The 18,078-nt window shown below is 36.0% G+C and overlaps 1 protein-coding gene across 4 annotated transcripts in view; it reads right to left on the reverse strand.

Annotated features, from left to right (window-relative positions):
- USP25 (ubiquitin specific peptidase 25) overlaps positions 1–18,078 on the reverse strand; it is a 148,173-nt gene that overhangs the window by 109,564 nt on the left and 20,531 nt on the right. For 2 of the 4 annotated variants that reach the window (XM_019794355.2, XM_034656738.1), the window contains exons 2-3: positions 12,533–12,610; positions 9,143–9,282 (exon numbers count right to left, since the gene is read on the reverse strand). In XM_019794355.2, coding sequence (XP_019649914.1) covers positions 9,143–9,282; positions 12,533–12,564 — 172 coding nt within the window. In that variant the 5' untranslated portion in view covers positions 12,565–12,610. Of the gene's footprint in view, positions 1–9,142; positions 9,288–12,532; positions 12,611–18,078 lie in introns of all 4 variants that reach the window. The other 2 variants (XM_034656741.1, XM_034656730.1) reach the window with 1 other exon arrangement.

Consider the following 18,078-nt stretch of genomic DNA (forward strand, 5'->3'; position numbering starts at 1 on the left):
TCATGGAACACTATTTTACTTGAAAAAAACAACTAACAAACTACAAACTATGATTACTCAAGCTTCAGAATTTGGCAGATATTTTCTCAAGAATAAACAAAGTGAGCCTGTCACCTGCAGGAGAACAAATAATGGTATGCGTTGCCAATGAATAATGCGTACTTTTCAAGCAAAAATGGTAACTTTGGAAAACTTGTTTCTACCACTATGCACACATCTTCCCGACACTAAAAGGTTTTCTGGGGAAATCAAGTGATATTAATAATTTTGATTTGTTTTATAATGTAGACATTCTTCCAACACTTAGAATGAAATCTTTTCCATGGTATGATAAAAGCATGCATAGTTATCCATTCAAAGAGCAAGGTAACTTTCTAATATTTGGTCTTTGACCCATTTCCTGACACAGAGTTCCTAAATCATTTAGAATTTCCTGGGTGACAGGAGCATCTTTTGCTCTAATGAGATGACTCCTGGTGGACTCTTGTACAGCTTCAGGATGAATGCTGGTCACCAGAAAAACCAAACCATGATGAGAAGCTTGGAACTTTTTTCTCCAGGGAGGAGAGAAGGCCTAGAGATTAAGCTAATAATCAATCATGCCTACCTGATGAACTCTCCATAAAAGTCCCTAAAGTACAGGGTTCAGAGAGCTTCTGAGTTGGGGAACATATTCACACGCTGGGAGGCTGGCACACCCAACCTCCATGAGACAGAAGCTCCAGTGCTTGGGACCCTTCCAGACCTTGCCCTACGTACCTCTTCATCTGGCTGTTCATCTGTATCCTTTATCATATTCTTCTTATACAACAAACCAGTCCATGTAAGTGTTTTTCTGAGTTACAAGAGCCATTACCAGAAATTATCAAACTCGAGGAGGAGGCTGTGGGAACCCCCAATTTGTAGCCAAGTCAGACAGAAGAGTGGGTAACCTGGGGACCCGCTACTTGTGCCTGGCATCTAAAGTGGGGGCAGTCTTGTGGGACTGAGAGCCCTTAGCTTATAGAATCTGCAGCTAATGTCAGAAAGTGTCAAAAGTAAATAGAATTGTAGGACATCCAGCTCATGGAGAATCAGTCAGGTGTGGAAAAAAATTCACACATCTGGTGTCAGAAGTATTTTGAGTGTAAGCAAAGGAAGAAATAAGCAATAGTATTCTTTAATGCTAGAATGATAGGTTAATCGGAGATTATTGGTCCTTAACCGAAAAGCTGGGGCTTTTTCCTTTAAGCAATGGAGGTTTATTTATTATTTTTAATTTCATTATAATTACAATAACTTTCTCCATGATGTTCCCATTACTCCATAAAGCTTTTTCTTTCCATAGGATATTTAAAAACAATACAGCAATCCTCAAAGATTATTATAACCTACTCATATACCAAATACATATGATTTTAAGACCAGATACTAACAAATTAAGTGTTATTTCAATAGAATGGTTAAACATGAGTTTCTTCTTTTTCTGGAGTTAGAACAATTTCTCCTAAAACATGAAATATGTAATGAATATTTGTTTCACAATGAAAACTAGCCTTCTATGACTTTCTTATATGCTTACACTCGAAAAGGAACAGTGAATACACTTGGCTATAAATTATTTCTAACTGAAACAATTTCTAATTTCAATTATAAAAATTTAGTCTTTTTAAAATTCCATCCAAATACCAGAGTACCATGAATATTTTTATACCTATATCAAGGGAGGACCTCAGTGAAACACCAAACTTTCTTTCAAACAACCCTCCCTCTAGTACTAGTATGAACACAATTCAAGGGCACAAATGTGTTAGTGTTAGCTGAGTAACACTATACAAAGTCTCATGTTACAAAAGCCTCCATCATTTTCAAGTCTGCCCAAGTTAAAACATTCTTTTCTGTAAAGTTAGAAATATATATACCAAAACAGAACATTCACCCTAATAAATCTGTCACTCTCCAAGAATGACCATTTGAGTAAAACTTAAATACCAACTATGAAACATTTCTCTGCTTACTCCAAAATATAGGCAGTCATGAACTTGACAATGAATTAGACTTCAAATGTATGCATTATTTATAACTCATAATTAATTTTTCCCTAAGAATAGTATGTTAAATGACATGAGGCTTCCAAGTTAGTTTACAAAAGTCAGTTTAGCCCATAATATAGTTGAAACTACAACACATGTAAAGATTTTGATTTTAGGAGAAAAAAAAAGGTCTTCCACTGTTTTCCTTAATTACATAGGGTTAAACCTAAGGGAAATCCTTTTTTTCCCCCCAGTAAGTCAAGTTTATATTTACCACCAGCAAAGATTTCTAGGCAGGGGAATGACATGAGTAGAAAGAACTGTTTGGGGAGTTAGCAGTTAAAGTACTGAATAAGTCTGACAAGAATTGTAATAATATATACCAGGCAAGAGCAACTGAAGGGAAAGTATACAAAAACTGACAGAACTGCAAACTAAATGATTATTTTGGGAGAATAGGCAGAGCTTGTTTAAAAAAAAGAAAAAAAAAATCACTGGGCCATGAGAAGAATGAGGATGCCCTTAGGAGAGAGAGGCAAATATGAATGAAGGGATGGTCAGCAGATCAGAAATAAGAAAACTACCATTCTCACCCTCACTCACTCTGCTTCACCATGGCTGTATCCACACCATTCATCTCTTGAGCCAAACATACTCCTGCATAGCCTGGGACGCACCTGCCTCAAGGTTTACTCCCTAACTTCACTCAGGTATCCATATAAATGTGAACTAGTCCAAGAGGTATTCCCCGACCGACTCTCTTAGTATGTCTCCTGCCTGACGTTCAACCACATCCCTGCCACCCTCTGTCCCTTTACCCACCTCTACTGTCTTTCATGAACTTACTACTACCTGACATTATTTATTTATTGTTTACTGTCTTTCCCCTATGTAAACTGAGACTCTGTTTTCTAATGGCCTAAAAAACTACCTGATACAGATGAGGCAATCAGTAAATATTTGTTAAACAAATAAAGGCTAAATCTAGACAATGGAATAGAGATAAAAATGACTGAATCATCTTCACAGTGGCACTAATTATAAGACTTAAGAACATATGCTTTTCCACCTAAAATTTTTTCTAGTAAGTGAAAGGACAAACAACGTGATAAAGTATCACGAGAGAAGAACAGTACTTAAAAGCAAGAAGACATATACAGTGTAAACTGTGTTTCCACTCCACTCTCCCATTCTCCTCTGCTCCCAGTCAGCTCTAAAGATGTTCCCACTTTTCCAATCTTCTCACTGCTGAACTCAGATTCTCTCAAACAGCGAGGTCCAAAAGAACCTTCTGTGATGATGGAAATACACTATTAGTCTGCACTGTCCAACATGGTAGCCACCAGCCACATGAGACTCCTACTGAGCACTGAAAGTGTCTAGTGCAACAGAAGAACTAAATTTTAGCATTAGTTTTAATTTATATTCAAACTTAAGTTGCCATGTGACTATAGGCAACTGTATTGAACAGCTCAGCTCGAAATGGTCTTCTTCTGTTTCTAATAATAGCTGCTGAGGGAAGCCTGGGTGGCTCAGTCAATTAAGTGTCTGCCTTCGGCTCAGGTCATGATCTCAGGCCTCTAGGACTGAGTCCCACATCCAGCTTCTTACTCAGTGAGGAGCCTGCTTCTCCCTCTGCCTGATACTCCCCCTGCTTTACTCTCTCTCTCTGACAAATAAATAAATAAAATCTTTAAAAAAATAAATTAATAATAGCTGCTGAAATTATAATGACAGCATTGGTAAGAAAAGTGAATAGTAAAGGAGCTGTTCCTGAGTTTTGTCATCAACTTTATGGTTTTCCAACCTGGATTGTGAAAAAAAATTAAAGTTAACGTTCAGTATTAGTCAATAAAAGCTATAGCCCATGGCTATCATTCTGCCATCAAATTTAAGAAAATTCATAAAGTCACTTTGCAGTACATGTCTAACAGAATGCTTAGAATAAAGTAGAAAACTAACCTAGTTGCATCCAACCAGTTACAAGTAACTTTCATACCACTGTAGCATCTCATTTGTAAGCTTAACCTTGACTTTTGGGGAATCATCAAAACAGTTCTATGCATTAGAAATCTCTGTGGAAAGGGGCGCCTGGGTGGCTCAGTGGTTGAGGGTCTGCCTTCGGCTCAGGACGTGATCCCAGCGTTCTGGGATCGAGTCCCACATCAGGCTCCTCCTCTGGAAGCCTGTTTCTTCCTCTCCCACTCCCCCTGCTTGTGTTCCCTCTCTCGCTGTCTCTATTTCTGTCAAATGAATAAATAAAATCTAAAAAAAAAAAAGAAATCTCTGTGGAAAAAGAGATATAACTTCCTTCGCATTGATTTTTTTTCTATCCATCATTACTCGTTTAACATTATTTGAAGAATGGGAAAAATATAAGCGTTCAATTAATAAAATCTTAAACTGCTTAACATAAGAAATTACTCTTAGGGATGAATGCACTAGACTTGGATCTATTTATCATTTGAGCTTTAAATCACTGTTAGGCTGGCCAAGCAATATAACCAAGACCAGAGTTCTAAGACAGAACCTCTCACTTTCTATGCAATCCTTACCTAATAATTCAATTCCTTTTTTGGGGAAAAAAATACACTGATTCTAAATTTGTGAAGGGTCAACCACTTAACAGTCATTCTGATGTGTTATACTAATTCTCAAAAACTTAAGCTAATAATATGTGGAATTACTTTCTGTGTTAAAATTACCTACCCAAATCCCTCTCATCTTTTGATCCATACTTTGATTGCTCAATTGTAGTACATCTTGTTCTGGTGGGCATGTATGACTGTTTTTTTACTGTTTTTAAAAAGTTCAAAAGAATTTAATGGTCATGAAAGAAAGAATATTACTATTCGATTTCAAATTGGGCAAAAGCCTTCCATGGTCATGTCTATGACGGAGTTTGCCATGACACAAAAACTTAGCAGAATCTATTAAGTATATACCTATGGTACCTCAACATCTTGCATTGTATCCTAGTCTGCTCTGCATTAGTATTTTTTTACTGCAGAACTCCAACACAATTTTATTTCCAATTTAAGCTGGAGGTGGGAAGCATTCATTTGACAATCCACAATATCCAATTCTGGACAAGAGATCTAAGTAGTGAAAACAGATGCCTAAAATTTTTACTAATATTACAAATGATTTGGGCCTTTCCTCAGAATTCAGTAGAGTACGGAAAATTACAAATGCAATAAAAAGACACCAAGTACATTACTACTTAATTCCTTATTATGCAGAGTATAAGCTTTCCTTGAAATGTTTCCTTTTTCTCTCAAAAATGAAAGGTAGAAAGAATAATCACAGTCCTACTACTGAAAATGTAATTACATTTTCAATATTAAATGAAGGTTCACAAATATGTGTTAAATCTTTATAAAGTGAGGGGCGCCTGGGTGGCTCAGTCGTTAAGTGTCTGCCGTCGGCTGAGGGCGTGATCCCAGGGTCTTTGGATCAAGCCATGCATCAGGCTCCCTGCTCCTCTGGGAGCCTGCTTCTTCCTCTCCCACTTCCCCTGATTGTGTTCCCCTCTTGCTGGCTCTCTCTCTCTCTGTCAAATAAATAAATAAAATCTTAAAAAAAAAACAAACTTTATAAAGTGATATAATTTTATCTTCTGACATATCCAGTTATGTATAACAGAAAATTTCCCCACAAGCCCCAAATGTGACTTCTATAGGATATTACTTTAAAAGCTAACCTTTTCTAGTCATTAAAAAAAAGATGTATTTTATTCCTTCTAAGGGGCTTACATCAACAAGGAATCTTATGTATTTAGCATTAGAGACTTTTATTTCAAAATATAGATGTTTTTTGTCAGCACCATAACCAACAGATGGCACATTAAAGTTAGTAAGGCTTTATGCTTTAGCCCTGGTTGTAAGAGACTTAATACTTAAAAAAAAAAGGAATAAAAAAATTTTTTTTAATTAAAAAACATGCCATATTTGAAAAAATTAAGTTAAACTATAGTCAACTTTCAAATATCAATGTATTTCATATAAAATTGAGAAAAAGCTCAAAAAGGATTCTTGTATCTAGAACAATCCCTTGACAACTTCCTCACACTCTGATTGCTCCAATACACCACACTCCTGTAGCACTTACACAGTTTTCTCAATAGAGGCCTGTGTTTGCATATGTATTGGTAATTATCTCCTCTCTCTCCTCCTCACATGTTTTACCACTCCTTCCAAGAATTAAAAATGCACAAAGACCTCATTTCTTCTTAGGACTAACAGCACAGTAATTTAAAGTTATCTGCTGAGTGCATGACATCTCCTTACTTTCTCACTGCTACACCACGTTACACTACCGTGACACTGCCTAATTTAAATGCTGATTTATTACCTAAAGGCAACTGTACTTCTTAGAACTTCATGAACTATGGTACAAATCTGATAAATGGAAAAGAATGTTACCCCATCAGGTATTTTTTTCTCAGTTTGATACTATTATAATACAATAACAATACTATTATTATACAATTGTATAATACAATACATTATATTTTTACAAGGGTTTTTCTCAATAATCTGCAACCAACTTTATGGACACACCATCCAACTTATTGAATTACTAAGTATAAATTAGCACCTTGGTGAGAAGGATAGCACATTTTATTGATAAAGAAACCACAACAGCACACAATTTGCTCAATATGATAATCAGCTGTAATGAAACCAGAAACTCCATCTCTCTACTATTTCTTTAAAGTGAAATAAAACTACTTGGTGAGGGGCACCTGGGTGGCTCAGCTGGTTGAGTGACCGACTCTTGGTTTCAGCTCAGGTCGTGATCTTGTGATCTCGTGAGACTGGGCCCCACATTAGGCTCCGCACTCAATGTGGAGTCTCTCCCTCTCCCTCTGCCAACCCCCTCGCATATGTACGGGCACACAGTCTCTCTCTCTCTCTCAAATATTTAATGAATATTTTTCAAGAGCTACACACACAAACACACACAATTTTTAATTATCATTCATATGGGACACACGCCTTCTGATATCAGGTTTGCCTTCTCCCTAAGAGCATCTATTCAAATCTCTTTGGTCATAACATTTTCACTATTCCTTGTCAAAAGTCTTGAAGAGGTGTTAACATCTGGCTTAAGCAATACTTTCTGACTTTACAGAGCAAATAAGACATCTTTTATTCAGGAAAGTCTTATAAATCCTAATTCCCCCACCTACCTATATATACTACCTCATGTCACAAAGTTTACCATCTATATTAAGAATTCACAGGTATCAGTCTAAAATTTTGTCATCCTTTCCACTAGAACAGTGAACCATGTTTAGTCAATTTCCTGTTTCCTTCACTTCAACCAGTTGCCTTCAGTCAAAAACTTTTTTTCCTTTCTCTATCTAATTTCATTTTCCCCCAAGTCTCAGAACCTTGAAAGACAGATGTTATTCTCACACACTAATTCTTCCACTATTTATACTACTTCTCTTTTTTCTAACTTCTTGCAACAAGCTTCTCAACTTCATTCCTTTTCGTTGGTTCTGAAACAGCTTTTTACACAAATTATCAAAAATAATTCAATGAACACTTTTCGAGAAACTATGCAAACTATTTTAGCATGATGATAAGCACATCAATGGCCTTTTGATCTGTTAAGCTTTCCATTTGGTAAGAAAGAAAGGCACGAGCAAATAATTTCAAAAAAAGACAGTACTCATTAAGACCCAAGTATGCTCTGGGTGCTAGAGAAGCACTTGCTCTAACATAGAAGCCAGGACAAATATTCTAAAGCCAGAAGCTCCTGACCTAAGTCTTACAATACCAGAGGTAATTAACGTGGGGGTAAAGGCTAGAGGGGACTCCAGACAGAAGGAGCAGCAAGTGTAAAGACCAAGGAAATTAAATAGCACTGGATGGGTAAGAACTCCAAGCCATCCTGAATTATCGCAGTTTTATAAAGTAAGAAGAGAAAAACAGTAGAAAATGAAGTTAGAAATGTAGACAGGGTCCAAACCACAGTTTGTCTTGAACGTAGACATAAACAATTAGGTCTGTCTCACATACATAAAACAACTTCTATCACCTATAACCCATGTGAGGTAGGACTATTTCAGCTTTTGGCACATAAGATCATTTGTGAACAAAAATATTAAGATTAACCTGAAAATTCAAAATTAAAATATTTTATCAACAAACATTAAAATAATCTTTACTGACAACAGTTATAAACAACCATGTAAATGTGTTCTTCCTAGTTGTTTCCGAACTCTGAGAAAGTCTATCAACAAAATCAGAGGGGTGCCTGGCTGACTCAGTCAGTAGAGCAGGCAACTCCTGATCTGGGGGTTGTGAGTTCAAACCCCATCCTGGGTGTAGAGATCACTTAAATACAAAATCTTAAAAAAAAAAAAAAAAATCAGAAATTCTCTTCAAACAAGTTGGTGATCAAACTTCTTAAATACAGAATGCATAAAAATAAATACCTTTAATTTTATAAAATAAATACATTTTATATAGTGTAGTTATTACATCATAATGAGATACAGAAGTAACTAAACATATTTTGAAAAATTCAGCACTATATGTAAGCATGAACCATTCACATTATAAAGAAAAACTAGAATCCCACATAAAACTTTCCACATATATGTGTATATGTCTGTGTGTGTGTGTGTGTTTACTTTGTTACATGGTAACACCCTTTTATCTAAAATCTTCATTTTGGGGAGGGGCGAGGGTTGAGGGAAGGGAAATTCTGTTAAGTGGTAAACTTAATTAGAAACAATAGCTTACCTTCAAAAATACTACTAAGGCCTCTACCAACACTTAAAGCCCATAAAACAAATGTTTGTGCCCATTTAAAATTCTGGAAATGTTTGTTGCTTTCATGAGTAACACCTATAGCTGTTCTATATCTCAAAACAGTGAATACTAAATGAAATGCTCTATGAAAGGACACGTAGATACAATCTTTTACGCTTGAATTGGAGAAAACAATAATGCAGCTAATAAAAGCATATACTCTTTTCAACTACACTAAAAAGAACCAAGGTTAAAGTAAAGTGGTTCTTTGTCCTTCACCTCTGCTTAAACAAAATATATTCCCAAGGAAAGTTTTTGATTACATTCTTATTAAATATTAAGAAAGAAAAGTAAACTTACTTGTGTCCGCTTGGCTTCCCACACTGATGTATCTATCATTGCCAGGAAGTGCTGTTTGGTAGTAAGTTGTCTCCTCCTGCTGAGGGGTCTTGGCATTCTTTGCAGTAAGGAAAGCCACAGCTAATTCCAAGTTTCCATTACTATCCTTCAAATACCAAGAATGGAACATCAAACACTTTGGAATAACTCCACACATTCTCACATGAATTATTTAATTTTCTCCATAACAACAAATACTTAATAGCAAAAATCACTTTTAGATTTGAAATCATTCTATGTGATGCTAATTTTATAAACTGATCATAACAAAGTATAATCTATCAATAGTAATTCCTTTTTCTATTAAGACTACTAATATAAGAATCAATTCTATAATTTCTTAGTTTTCCATTACTTTCATTTCTCCTTAAAGTCAATCACAAAACTTATGATTCTAAACAAATAAACTAAAAAATGTTTTTTGGAACTTGCCATACAAAATGATGAGAATGAATATTTGAAACAGTACTTCTGCAAAGAAGAACTATAAACTTCAGTATGGTTGCTGAATGCATACCTAGAGGCAAACTTAAGCAAATGTCAGACTTGTAGGCAGAAAACAGCAAAACATTCTGAAGCTTGATAGTATGGGGAGACACACAGAACTAGACAGAAATACTCAATCCTGTCAAGGTGACAATCCTACCCAAATTAAGTATATAAATTTAACATAGTTCTCATCAAAAGCATATCTGGACAAAATTATTCTGAAGTTAATTTAGAAGACAGCAGGTATTAGAAAACCAAGAGTTTTCATAACAACAAAAAAATGAGAAGAAACATGACCAGTTCTATTTCTTTATTCTCTGTAGAGTTAATAATAAATACAACAGTAGCTCCAGGACAGCTAATTGAAACAATATTAGGAAATTAGATATTGATAATGAAGTGATCTTTGTAACAGAAGGCCAGAACACCTAAGACTATGCAGGCCTTATGACCTTAGCATACACAGAGACTGGAACAGGAAGCCAGTGGAGGGTTTTGAACAGAAATGACATGGTATGACTTACATTTTAAAAGGATCACTCTGCCTGTGTGTTGAGAATAGACAATAGGTGAGAAAGGGCTAAAGCAGAGAGTCCAACATTATTTGTTATCACATTAAATGTGAAAGGTGGCAAAAGGAAAAAGATCAGGATGATTCCAAGATTTGAAACCTGAGCAACTGGAAGAATGAGGTCCCCAACCCACCCCAACTCCAATTCTAGTTACCCAGGGAAGAGAGAGAAAAAAAAGTAAGAGTGCAGTTGGAAACGCACCACTGCTTTAAACTTTGAATCACAACCATTGTAAGACTCTTAAATGACTCAACAGAAATATAGATATAATATAATCTATAGCTAGATAAGTAAAATAGCGGTAAAGTAACATACAATAACAATGGCTACATTTATCGAACACTTACTACATGTCAAGAAATGTGCTAAGTGCTTTTTATATACTATCTTATATAATAATAAACTGGATGCAACAGAGATTTATACAACTTGAAGATCACTTACTTTGGAGGGCTAAAAATAGATTCTTAAACTAAAAGTACTGAAATCAATGACATCGTGTTTCCCAAAAGTAGATTCTTTGTCAGTATATTACTGAGGAAGTCAACTCATTATTAAACATCTTACAAATTTATACTGGGTGATGGTTAAGGTTTAAGTACACTGACCACTCCCCGCCCTCCACCAACTACTGGTAACTGAGAGCAAAGTTAAAAAAAAAAAAACAAAAAACAAAACAAAAAACTATTGCACACAACTTACCTCAAAGAAAATGTGGACAATAGTTCATTTGATTAACTCTTTATGTCCATTTAATTGAACATATTTTACATGTTTCCCAAGTTAAAAAAAGGGAATTCCCCAAACTTGCCCTGACAAGAGATGGGTATAGCCTCACACTCAGAGATGGAGAATGGTAAAGGCACTTTCTGAAAACAGACATGGAGTGACTGAGTCATATTTATCAGAATAAAGAAAGGGCTGCCAATCATCTAAATGTCATAATCATAAAAACTGAGGTCTGACATTTTTGCTTCCTCGCCAAATACAGTTGCTTCATAAACCCTGCATTAATGCTCTAAACAGTACTGTCTCATCATTTTCCTGATAGGACAAAAAGATGAAGCAAAGCTTGTAGTAAAAGTGGAAATTCAGTGTGGCACCCCAGGCTCAGGCTGCTTGGTTTCTATTCCAGCTCTTCCAGCACCTACCTCAACAGACTTAACCAGGAGGATGTTAGCCCCATAAAATACTTTGAATAGCACCTAGCACTACAGGAGCTTAATAACCGCTACTTATTATTATCCTGATTACAATAATCTAAAAGATAAGATTATTTCTAGAAACAAATGAAGAACTTTTGGCTCAGAATCAAAAACTACATAATTAAACTCATCTCATAGAGCAAGTTCCAAAGGACTGAAGTTGTATATATGCCTTAAAACAGCAAAAATACTATATTGCTGTTAGTCCTCAGGAGCAATATAGAAATAACCTTAAAATGCAGTTCTAGTTCTTTTTTTTTTTAAGATTTATTTATATCTTATTTATAAGAGAGAGAGCAAAGGCAGTTTGGGGGAGAGGGAGAGAGAGAATCTCAAGCAGACTCCCCGCTGAGCAATGAGCCCAAGGCAAGGCTGGGTCTTACTACCCTGAGATCACAACCTGAGCTGAAATCAAGAATCGGTGGTTTAACTGACTGAGCCACCCAGGTGCCCCTGCAGTTGTAGTTCTTAAACATCTTTTATTCACTTGATCTTTTTCAAGAGGGCATATCCATGTGATTTGACTCATCTGGGTTTCTTCATGTGGAAATGAGGGACCATCAGACGATGCAACCAAAAGGAGGCATTTTATTTACTGCATATACTAACATTCAACTTGCTGTTGAATGTTCTTAAGGTGCAATTAGTTCAATGTTAGCGAAGTTTTATTTCTCCTTGGAAGGAAAAAATGTAAGTTTCTTACCCTCTATTAATTTTCTCTCTCCTCCTCTCCCTCCCCGTATTTCTCTACCCCACCCCACTCTCTACCCCCATTTAAACTCTAACATCGTAGCTCTTGAGGAAAATCAGCCATTGCATTTGGATTCCTATCCCTCCATTTTGCATGAAAAGTGTTCCACATGGAGAAAGATTATCTGTCACTCCAAGGTTATCTGGGAACATTAGGCTGCTAAAAACAAACATGCTCAAAATTACAGCCTAAGTAAGTCTCTTACATTATAAAAGTTCTTTCCTCTATCTCTATTACTACACCAGAAAATGTAACTAAAAACCTTTCAAATATACCGTAGGCAGTGGGGATGAGAGTGCAACTTCAACTGCACGCCACAAAACAGAGGCCATACCTGTAAGGCTTGCTGGAGTATCTGGGCATCATTAATCCCAGTGATTTCTCTCAGCTGATTCAAAAACGTCTGCTGGTGCTAGAGGAGAAAAACCGAAACCATTACGCTTTTAAAATCTGAAAATATACAAGAATAAGAAAATAAATGAACTTTGGGTTAAAAAAAAAACAGAAAACACAAAATAAACTAGTATAGAGAAGAAAAAATATAGAACTTGACAAAAGACTCGACAAATTTCACTATTTTAGGAAAAAGAAACCATGCAGTGGGGAGCCCTTACTCCATTCTCCTGTTTCCAAAAAGGAACTTCTACATTACTTCCCAGGAAGTCTCACTGAATTCACGGCTTCTGGCCCCTTCTTCACTGACTAATTTATTCCTCCCAATAAGAAAAGGAGTGATATGCACAATGGTTAAGCCTAAGAAGAATTAAGGAAACCAGTTTTATCCATGGGCTACTTTCAATAGGGGCTGAGGCTCCCGAATGACATCCTGGCTGCTCTAGTATCTCCCTGTGCCCCTTGGGTCAGCCAGCACCTGGTCACCTAGGATGTCTGAAAAAGACACGCCAAAGGACAGGCCATGCACAAGGGATGCATTTTACATCGCGGGGATCCTAAGATCTATTTGAGGAAAAAGATCATCTCACTCTCTAATCTGTCATAAGAGATGCTACACAGAATTAATCACTTGCCCCCATTTGCTTCAGATCTGTTGGTCTTTATGACCTATTATACTCTGTTGGAGAGAAAAAGAGAAAAAGGGATGGGATTCCACTATCAAACGTTGCCCTGAACATGCCTAATTAAGAACCGTGTTCCTTCCTCCATCTCTGTATTTCTTTAAACAAGTTCCCCAAAACTGTAAAACTAAAGAAAGCCCAATGGAAATGAAATGGAAAAGAAGTCATCACTAGAATAAAAGGATCTGCTGAAATCTTTCTCAAAGATGTTTTACGTTCATCTCAGTAATGAATCAGTCAAGAATCAACAGATGATAAAACTACGGGGTAAAAGTTTGATGAAAAACATGAGAGTTACACAGTTTCAAACTCCTACAAATTATAAAGGGAGAAAGAGTATAACTTTATAATGAAGAAACACGACAAATACCACCTCAATCAAGTAATCAAACTTAATATTACCAATAATGGGATAAAATGACAGTATACGCCGCCTGATGTTGTGTGATACACCAAGATGACAGCATCACCTATGGTATTCCTGCCCAAAATTCAATAACCTGAATCTAAACTTGCGGAAGCATCACACAAATCCAAACTGAGGGACATTTTACAGGTGATTCCTCTGTTATCTTTAAAATGTTTATATCATAAAAGATAAAGAGTGAGTTTCCAGATTAAAAGAAACAAAAAAGGCATGATAATCAAATGTAATTGATTACCAAATTCAATTACAAATTGAAAACCAAACTGCATCTAACGCTAAATGCTATACAGGACAATTACTGGGACAACTAGAGAAATAAGAGTATGAATTGTTTACTAATAATATTTATTAATATTAAATTCCTGAATTTGATAACTGCATTATAGTTAGAACTGCATGTAAAAAAATATCTTTTTTCTTAGAAAATACACCCTGAAGTTTTAAAGGGGCATGATGTTTGCAATTTACTCTCAAACAGTTCAGAGAAAAAAAAACTTGTAGGGGCACCTGGATGGCTCAGTTGTTAAGCATCTGCCTTTGGCTCAGGGCGTGATCCCAGGTCCCTGGGATGGAGCCCCGCATCAGGCTCCTCTGCTGGGAGCCTGCTTCTTCCTCTCCCACTTCCCCTGCTTGTGTTCCCTCTCTCACTGGCTGTCTGTCAAATAAATAAATAAAATCTTTAAATAAAAAAAAAAAACTCGTTAACTTGCAACTTTAAATTTAAAATTACTTCAAAATAAGGTTTTAAAATATTCTGTATGTAGATTTGCTAATGTTATAATTGTAAAATGTGCATTTCAAAACATACTTGACAATTTAAATATGCATAACATATATACCTTCAGAGTTGAAGGGTACTAAACAAATTACAAAATGAAATGAAAAACTAAAGAGCCATTTGAAAATCAGGTTTGAGGTAACCTACATCTAAAAATCTTTTATAGAAACCACATGTATAAGTTAGAAATTACTTCAACTACATGTAACAAAGTCCCATCTAAATAGCAGCTTCGACATGCTGCAGTGTCTGTTTTTTTCTAATATAATTAGACTGGAGGTGGGCAATCCAGATCTGATAAGGCCTCCCACATGTTAAAAAAGATCTAAGCGCCTTCTGTCTTCCCACTGAAAACTCTTATATGTGACATTCATCAAACGTCTGTCACTCCATGTCTCCTCAAGCATCCCGTCCAAGTTCTAGGTAGGATAAAAGGAAGGGCACAAGACAGAGGGCATAAGCCAATACAGAAATCCTGACTTCTCTAAGAAGACCCATATAGTGACTGCCACTTAAAGCTTCATTGAGCAGAACAAAACTGCATGGCCACTCAAGGTTGCAAAGAAGGCTGGGAAATGTATTTTTCAGCTAAGCAAAAAGCCACTTTGAAAATGAAGTCAGGGTTCCGTTCGTGAGAAAAAGTAAAGAATGTGTATTAGATAACCATGGGTAGTATCCACCATGCCATCAATGAATTTTCATTTCCAATAACCTTATTAAAGAGATGAAATAACCAAGACTATCTAACAATAAAATAAAAATAATAATGTATATAAACAAGGTCATATAAAATGCCAGGAAGAATAAAATAGCTGAGTAGAAAAATCAGATTGTCAAACTTACAGAGGTGAAAAAAGAATTCTCTTTAAACCTGTCAACTTTCCTATGTTCATTTAAAATAGTACCAATAGCTAGCAATGGAAACACGACTAAGTTACTCAATACTGAACATCATAATATTAAAGATGCAGAAAAATTTTACAGAAATCCTTCTTATCTAAGGTTTCATTTTACTGAACACAAACAACTTAGAAATATGCCTCTCTGTAATCTCACCACAACCAGCACTCCGAACTCCATTCTTTACACAGAGCATTACTTCCTTCAACTGCAAATCACCTGGTCATGGATCAGGGAAAAACTACTGAATATTTCCCCCAAATCAGTCATTTATACAAATGTTATCAGCTATTATTTATAATGCTGGAAAAATGGAAATAATACAAATGTCCTCCCACTAAGGAAGTGGTCCTAAACTTTAGTATGCAGAAGAATAACCTGATGAGTTCGAGAATAATCACGATTCTCAGGCCCCAGCCCCAGAGACTGATTCCAGAGAGGTCAGGGTTGAAGCCTAAGGGATCTGCATTTTTAATAAGGATCTCAGGTCATTTTTATACAGATAGACCTAACGGCACAGTTTGAGTCAAGCAAACAACTGCATATCTTTAAATAGCAAATATATAACCTATATAGAAATTACCTTCACAAAATCATATTAAGCTAAAGTGATGGAACACAAAGTAGTATATATACACATTAATGACTACAAGGTAAAATGTAAACATGAAAAGAGCCGGTGTTAGACTCCCATTCTCTCATCTCTGTATCCATACCCTTTGCCACTTTTAACTTCCTCCTACTAGAGAGACAATTTCCTTGCTGCACTGATGATGGGCTGGGCCATGTGACATGCTTTGACCAATGACATATTAAAGACAGTCATGGAGATATGAAATGTATTTGCATGACTGGGCTTCCCTCCTGAACTTCTCTAACTTCCTTAAAAAGAACATGACCCTAGGTAGTCCACTTGCCCCAGAAGAATGAGGCACGTGTGGAGAAGAGCCACCCCAACCAACCTGAAAATCTGTGAATATGATAACAGTATTGTGGTACACCACTAACTTGGAGTAGCCTGCTATGGTGAGAGTTGACTGATAGAGAGTGCAATTTTTATATTTAAAATTATTTAAATTTTAATAAGCTACTTAGTATTGTATTAAAGAGAAGCAACGTCTTTGAAATTTTATAGCTTGTAGCTATAATTTGATGTTTTATCTTTACAATAAAGTAAACTAAATATATTAGAAAAAAAAATAATCCCCCAGGCGCATCTCTAGCATAGTTCATGATCTCATGAATTTTGACAAAAAATGAAACGAGGAGAAAATGACAGGTGGAGAAGAAGGCTGAGTGGGAAGGAGAAAAGGTGAAAAATTTTTTTCTTAGTTAGCAAGAAATGAGAGAGAGATCAGAAGAGGTGAGCTATGAGGAAAATTCTAAGTTTATGGCACAGAAGCCACCTCATTTGTAGCTTTCTCCTTTGTTACTGGCATCTTCCAGCTGTGTTTTTCCTGTCTTTGAAAACCTGCACCTTCATTTCCTACAATTATATGTCTTTATGTTTGCTATTTCTGTTGTAATTAAGACCCTGGTCTGTCTTTCAAGGTTTGCACCTTTCTATTTATCACACTTCCGGTCTGCATATGCCCTGCTCCTCGACTAAAAATGTCCTGCATATGGGTTCTCCACTCCTAGACTAGAAACTTTGGATCCAAGATGGATCCAACCCACTTCCCTCTCTAGAGCTCCTTTTCTGAGCTCTGAGGTCTTTTTTGTATGAATTTATATACTAAAGTATAAGGAGGAGGATGCAATCTGTTCACACTGCTGGACCAAGAAAGGCAAGACACAATGTTCAAAGAAATTCAGCAGCTGCAAACACCACAGAGCTCAGTAAGCTAACAAGCCAAGACTTAACACAGGCCTTCAGATTCCTTCCTCAATGTTATTTGTATTGCATGATTACATCTCTAAGTGCCCACTATGTGCAAAATACAGTAGTATACACACTTCTGGGAAAAGGAAGCATCAGTAATTCCAATATAAATTAAGAATCAGAGTTCTACAGAAATTCTTTTCCTCCCCAATTGACCCTACCTAATGTTGGGTCTGCTTTAAATCTGTTTCAGTAAATATACAGCATATTTAACACTGGTATAACCTCTTGAGAATGAAAAAAAAAAAAAAAAAAAAAGAATCACTGGCTTAGACCAAAGAAAGAAGGTAAGCATTCATTATGTTCTTGCTGTATGCCAAGTGTTTTAAGTGCTGTCAGTTTATAATCTCACTTAATATGTGCATACATGCACACATGCGTGCACACACACACCCTCCAAAAAGTTACTCTTATTTCAGAGCTAACAAAGCCTTCAAGAGATTATTAAGTACAGAGACAGGAATGAAAAGAGGTTTTTCAAATTCCACGGCCTGTGCCCTTTCCATATTTTCTCTATACTTGATTTTGAGATTAAAGATTCAGTGAAAAATGAAAACTCGGTTCAAAAATCCAATATTATCTTCATGTAAAATACTTAAATAATGGCACAAAAAAAGTGGAACACCACTGACTACAAGAGAGCTTTCTACAGTAAGGGGAGAATGACTCATAAGCCAATGGCTCCTGAATTTTCAAGTATATATAAAATTTGGTTTAGTGCAAAAGAAAGAAAGTCAAAGGTTTCCATCTTCAGGAGGGAAAAAAAAGACAACTCTTACAATGACCTCTAAAAACACTTTCAAGTTTTTTAAGAAAA

The sequence above is a fragment of the Ailuropoda melanoleuca genome, chromosome 1, assembly GCF_002007445.2.
Source record: "Ailuropoda melanoleuca isolate Jingjing chromosome 1, ASM200744v2, whole genome shotgun sequence".
NCBI classification, from domain to species: Eukaryota; Metazoa; Chordata; class Mammalia; order Carnivora; family Ursidae; genus Ailuropoda; species Ailuropoda melanoleuca.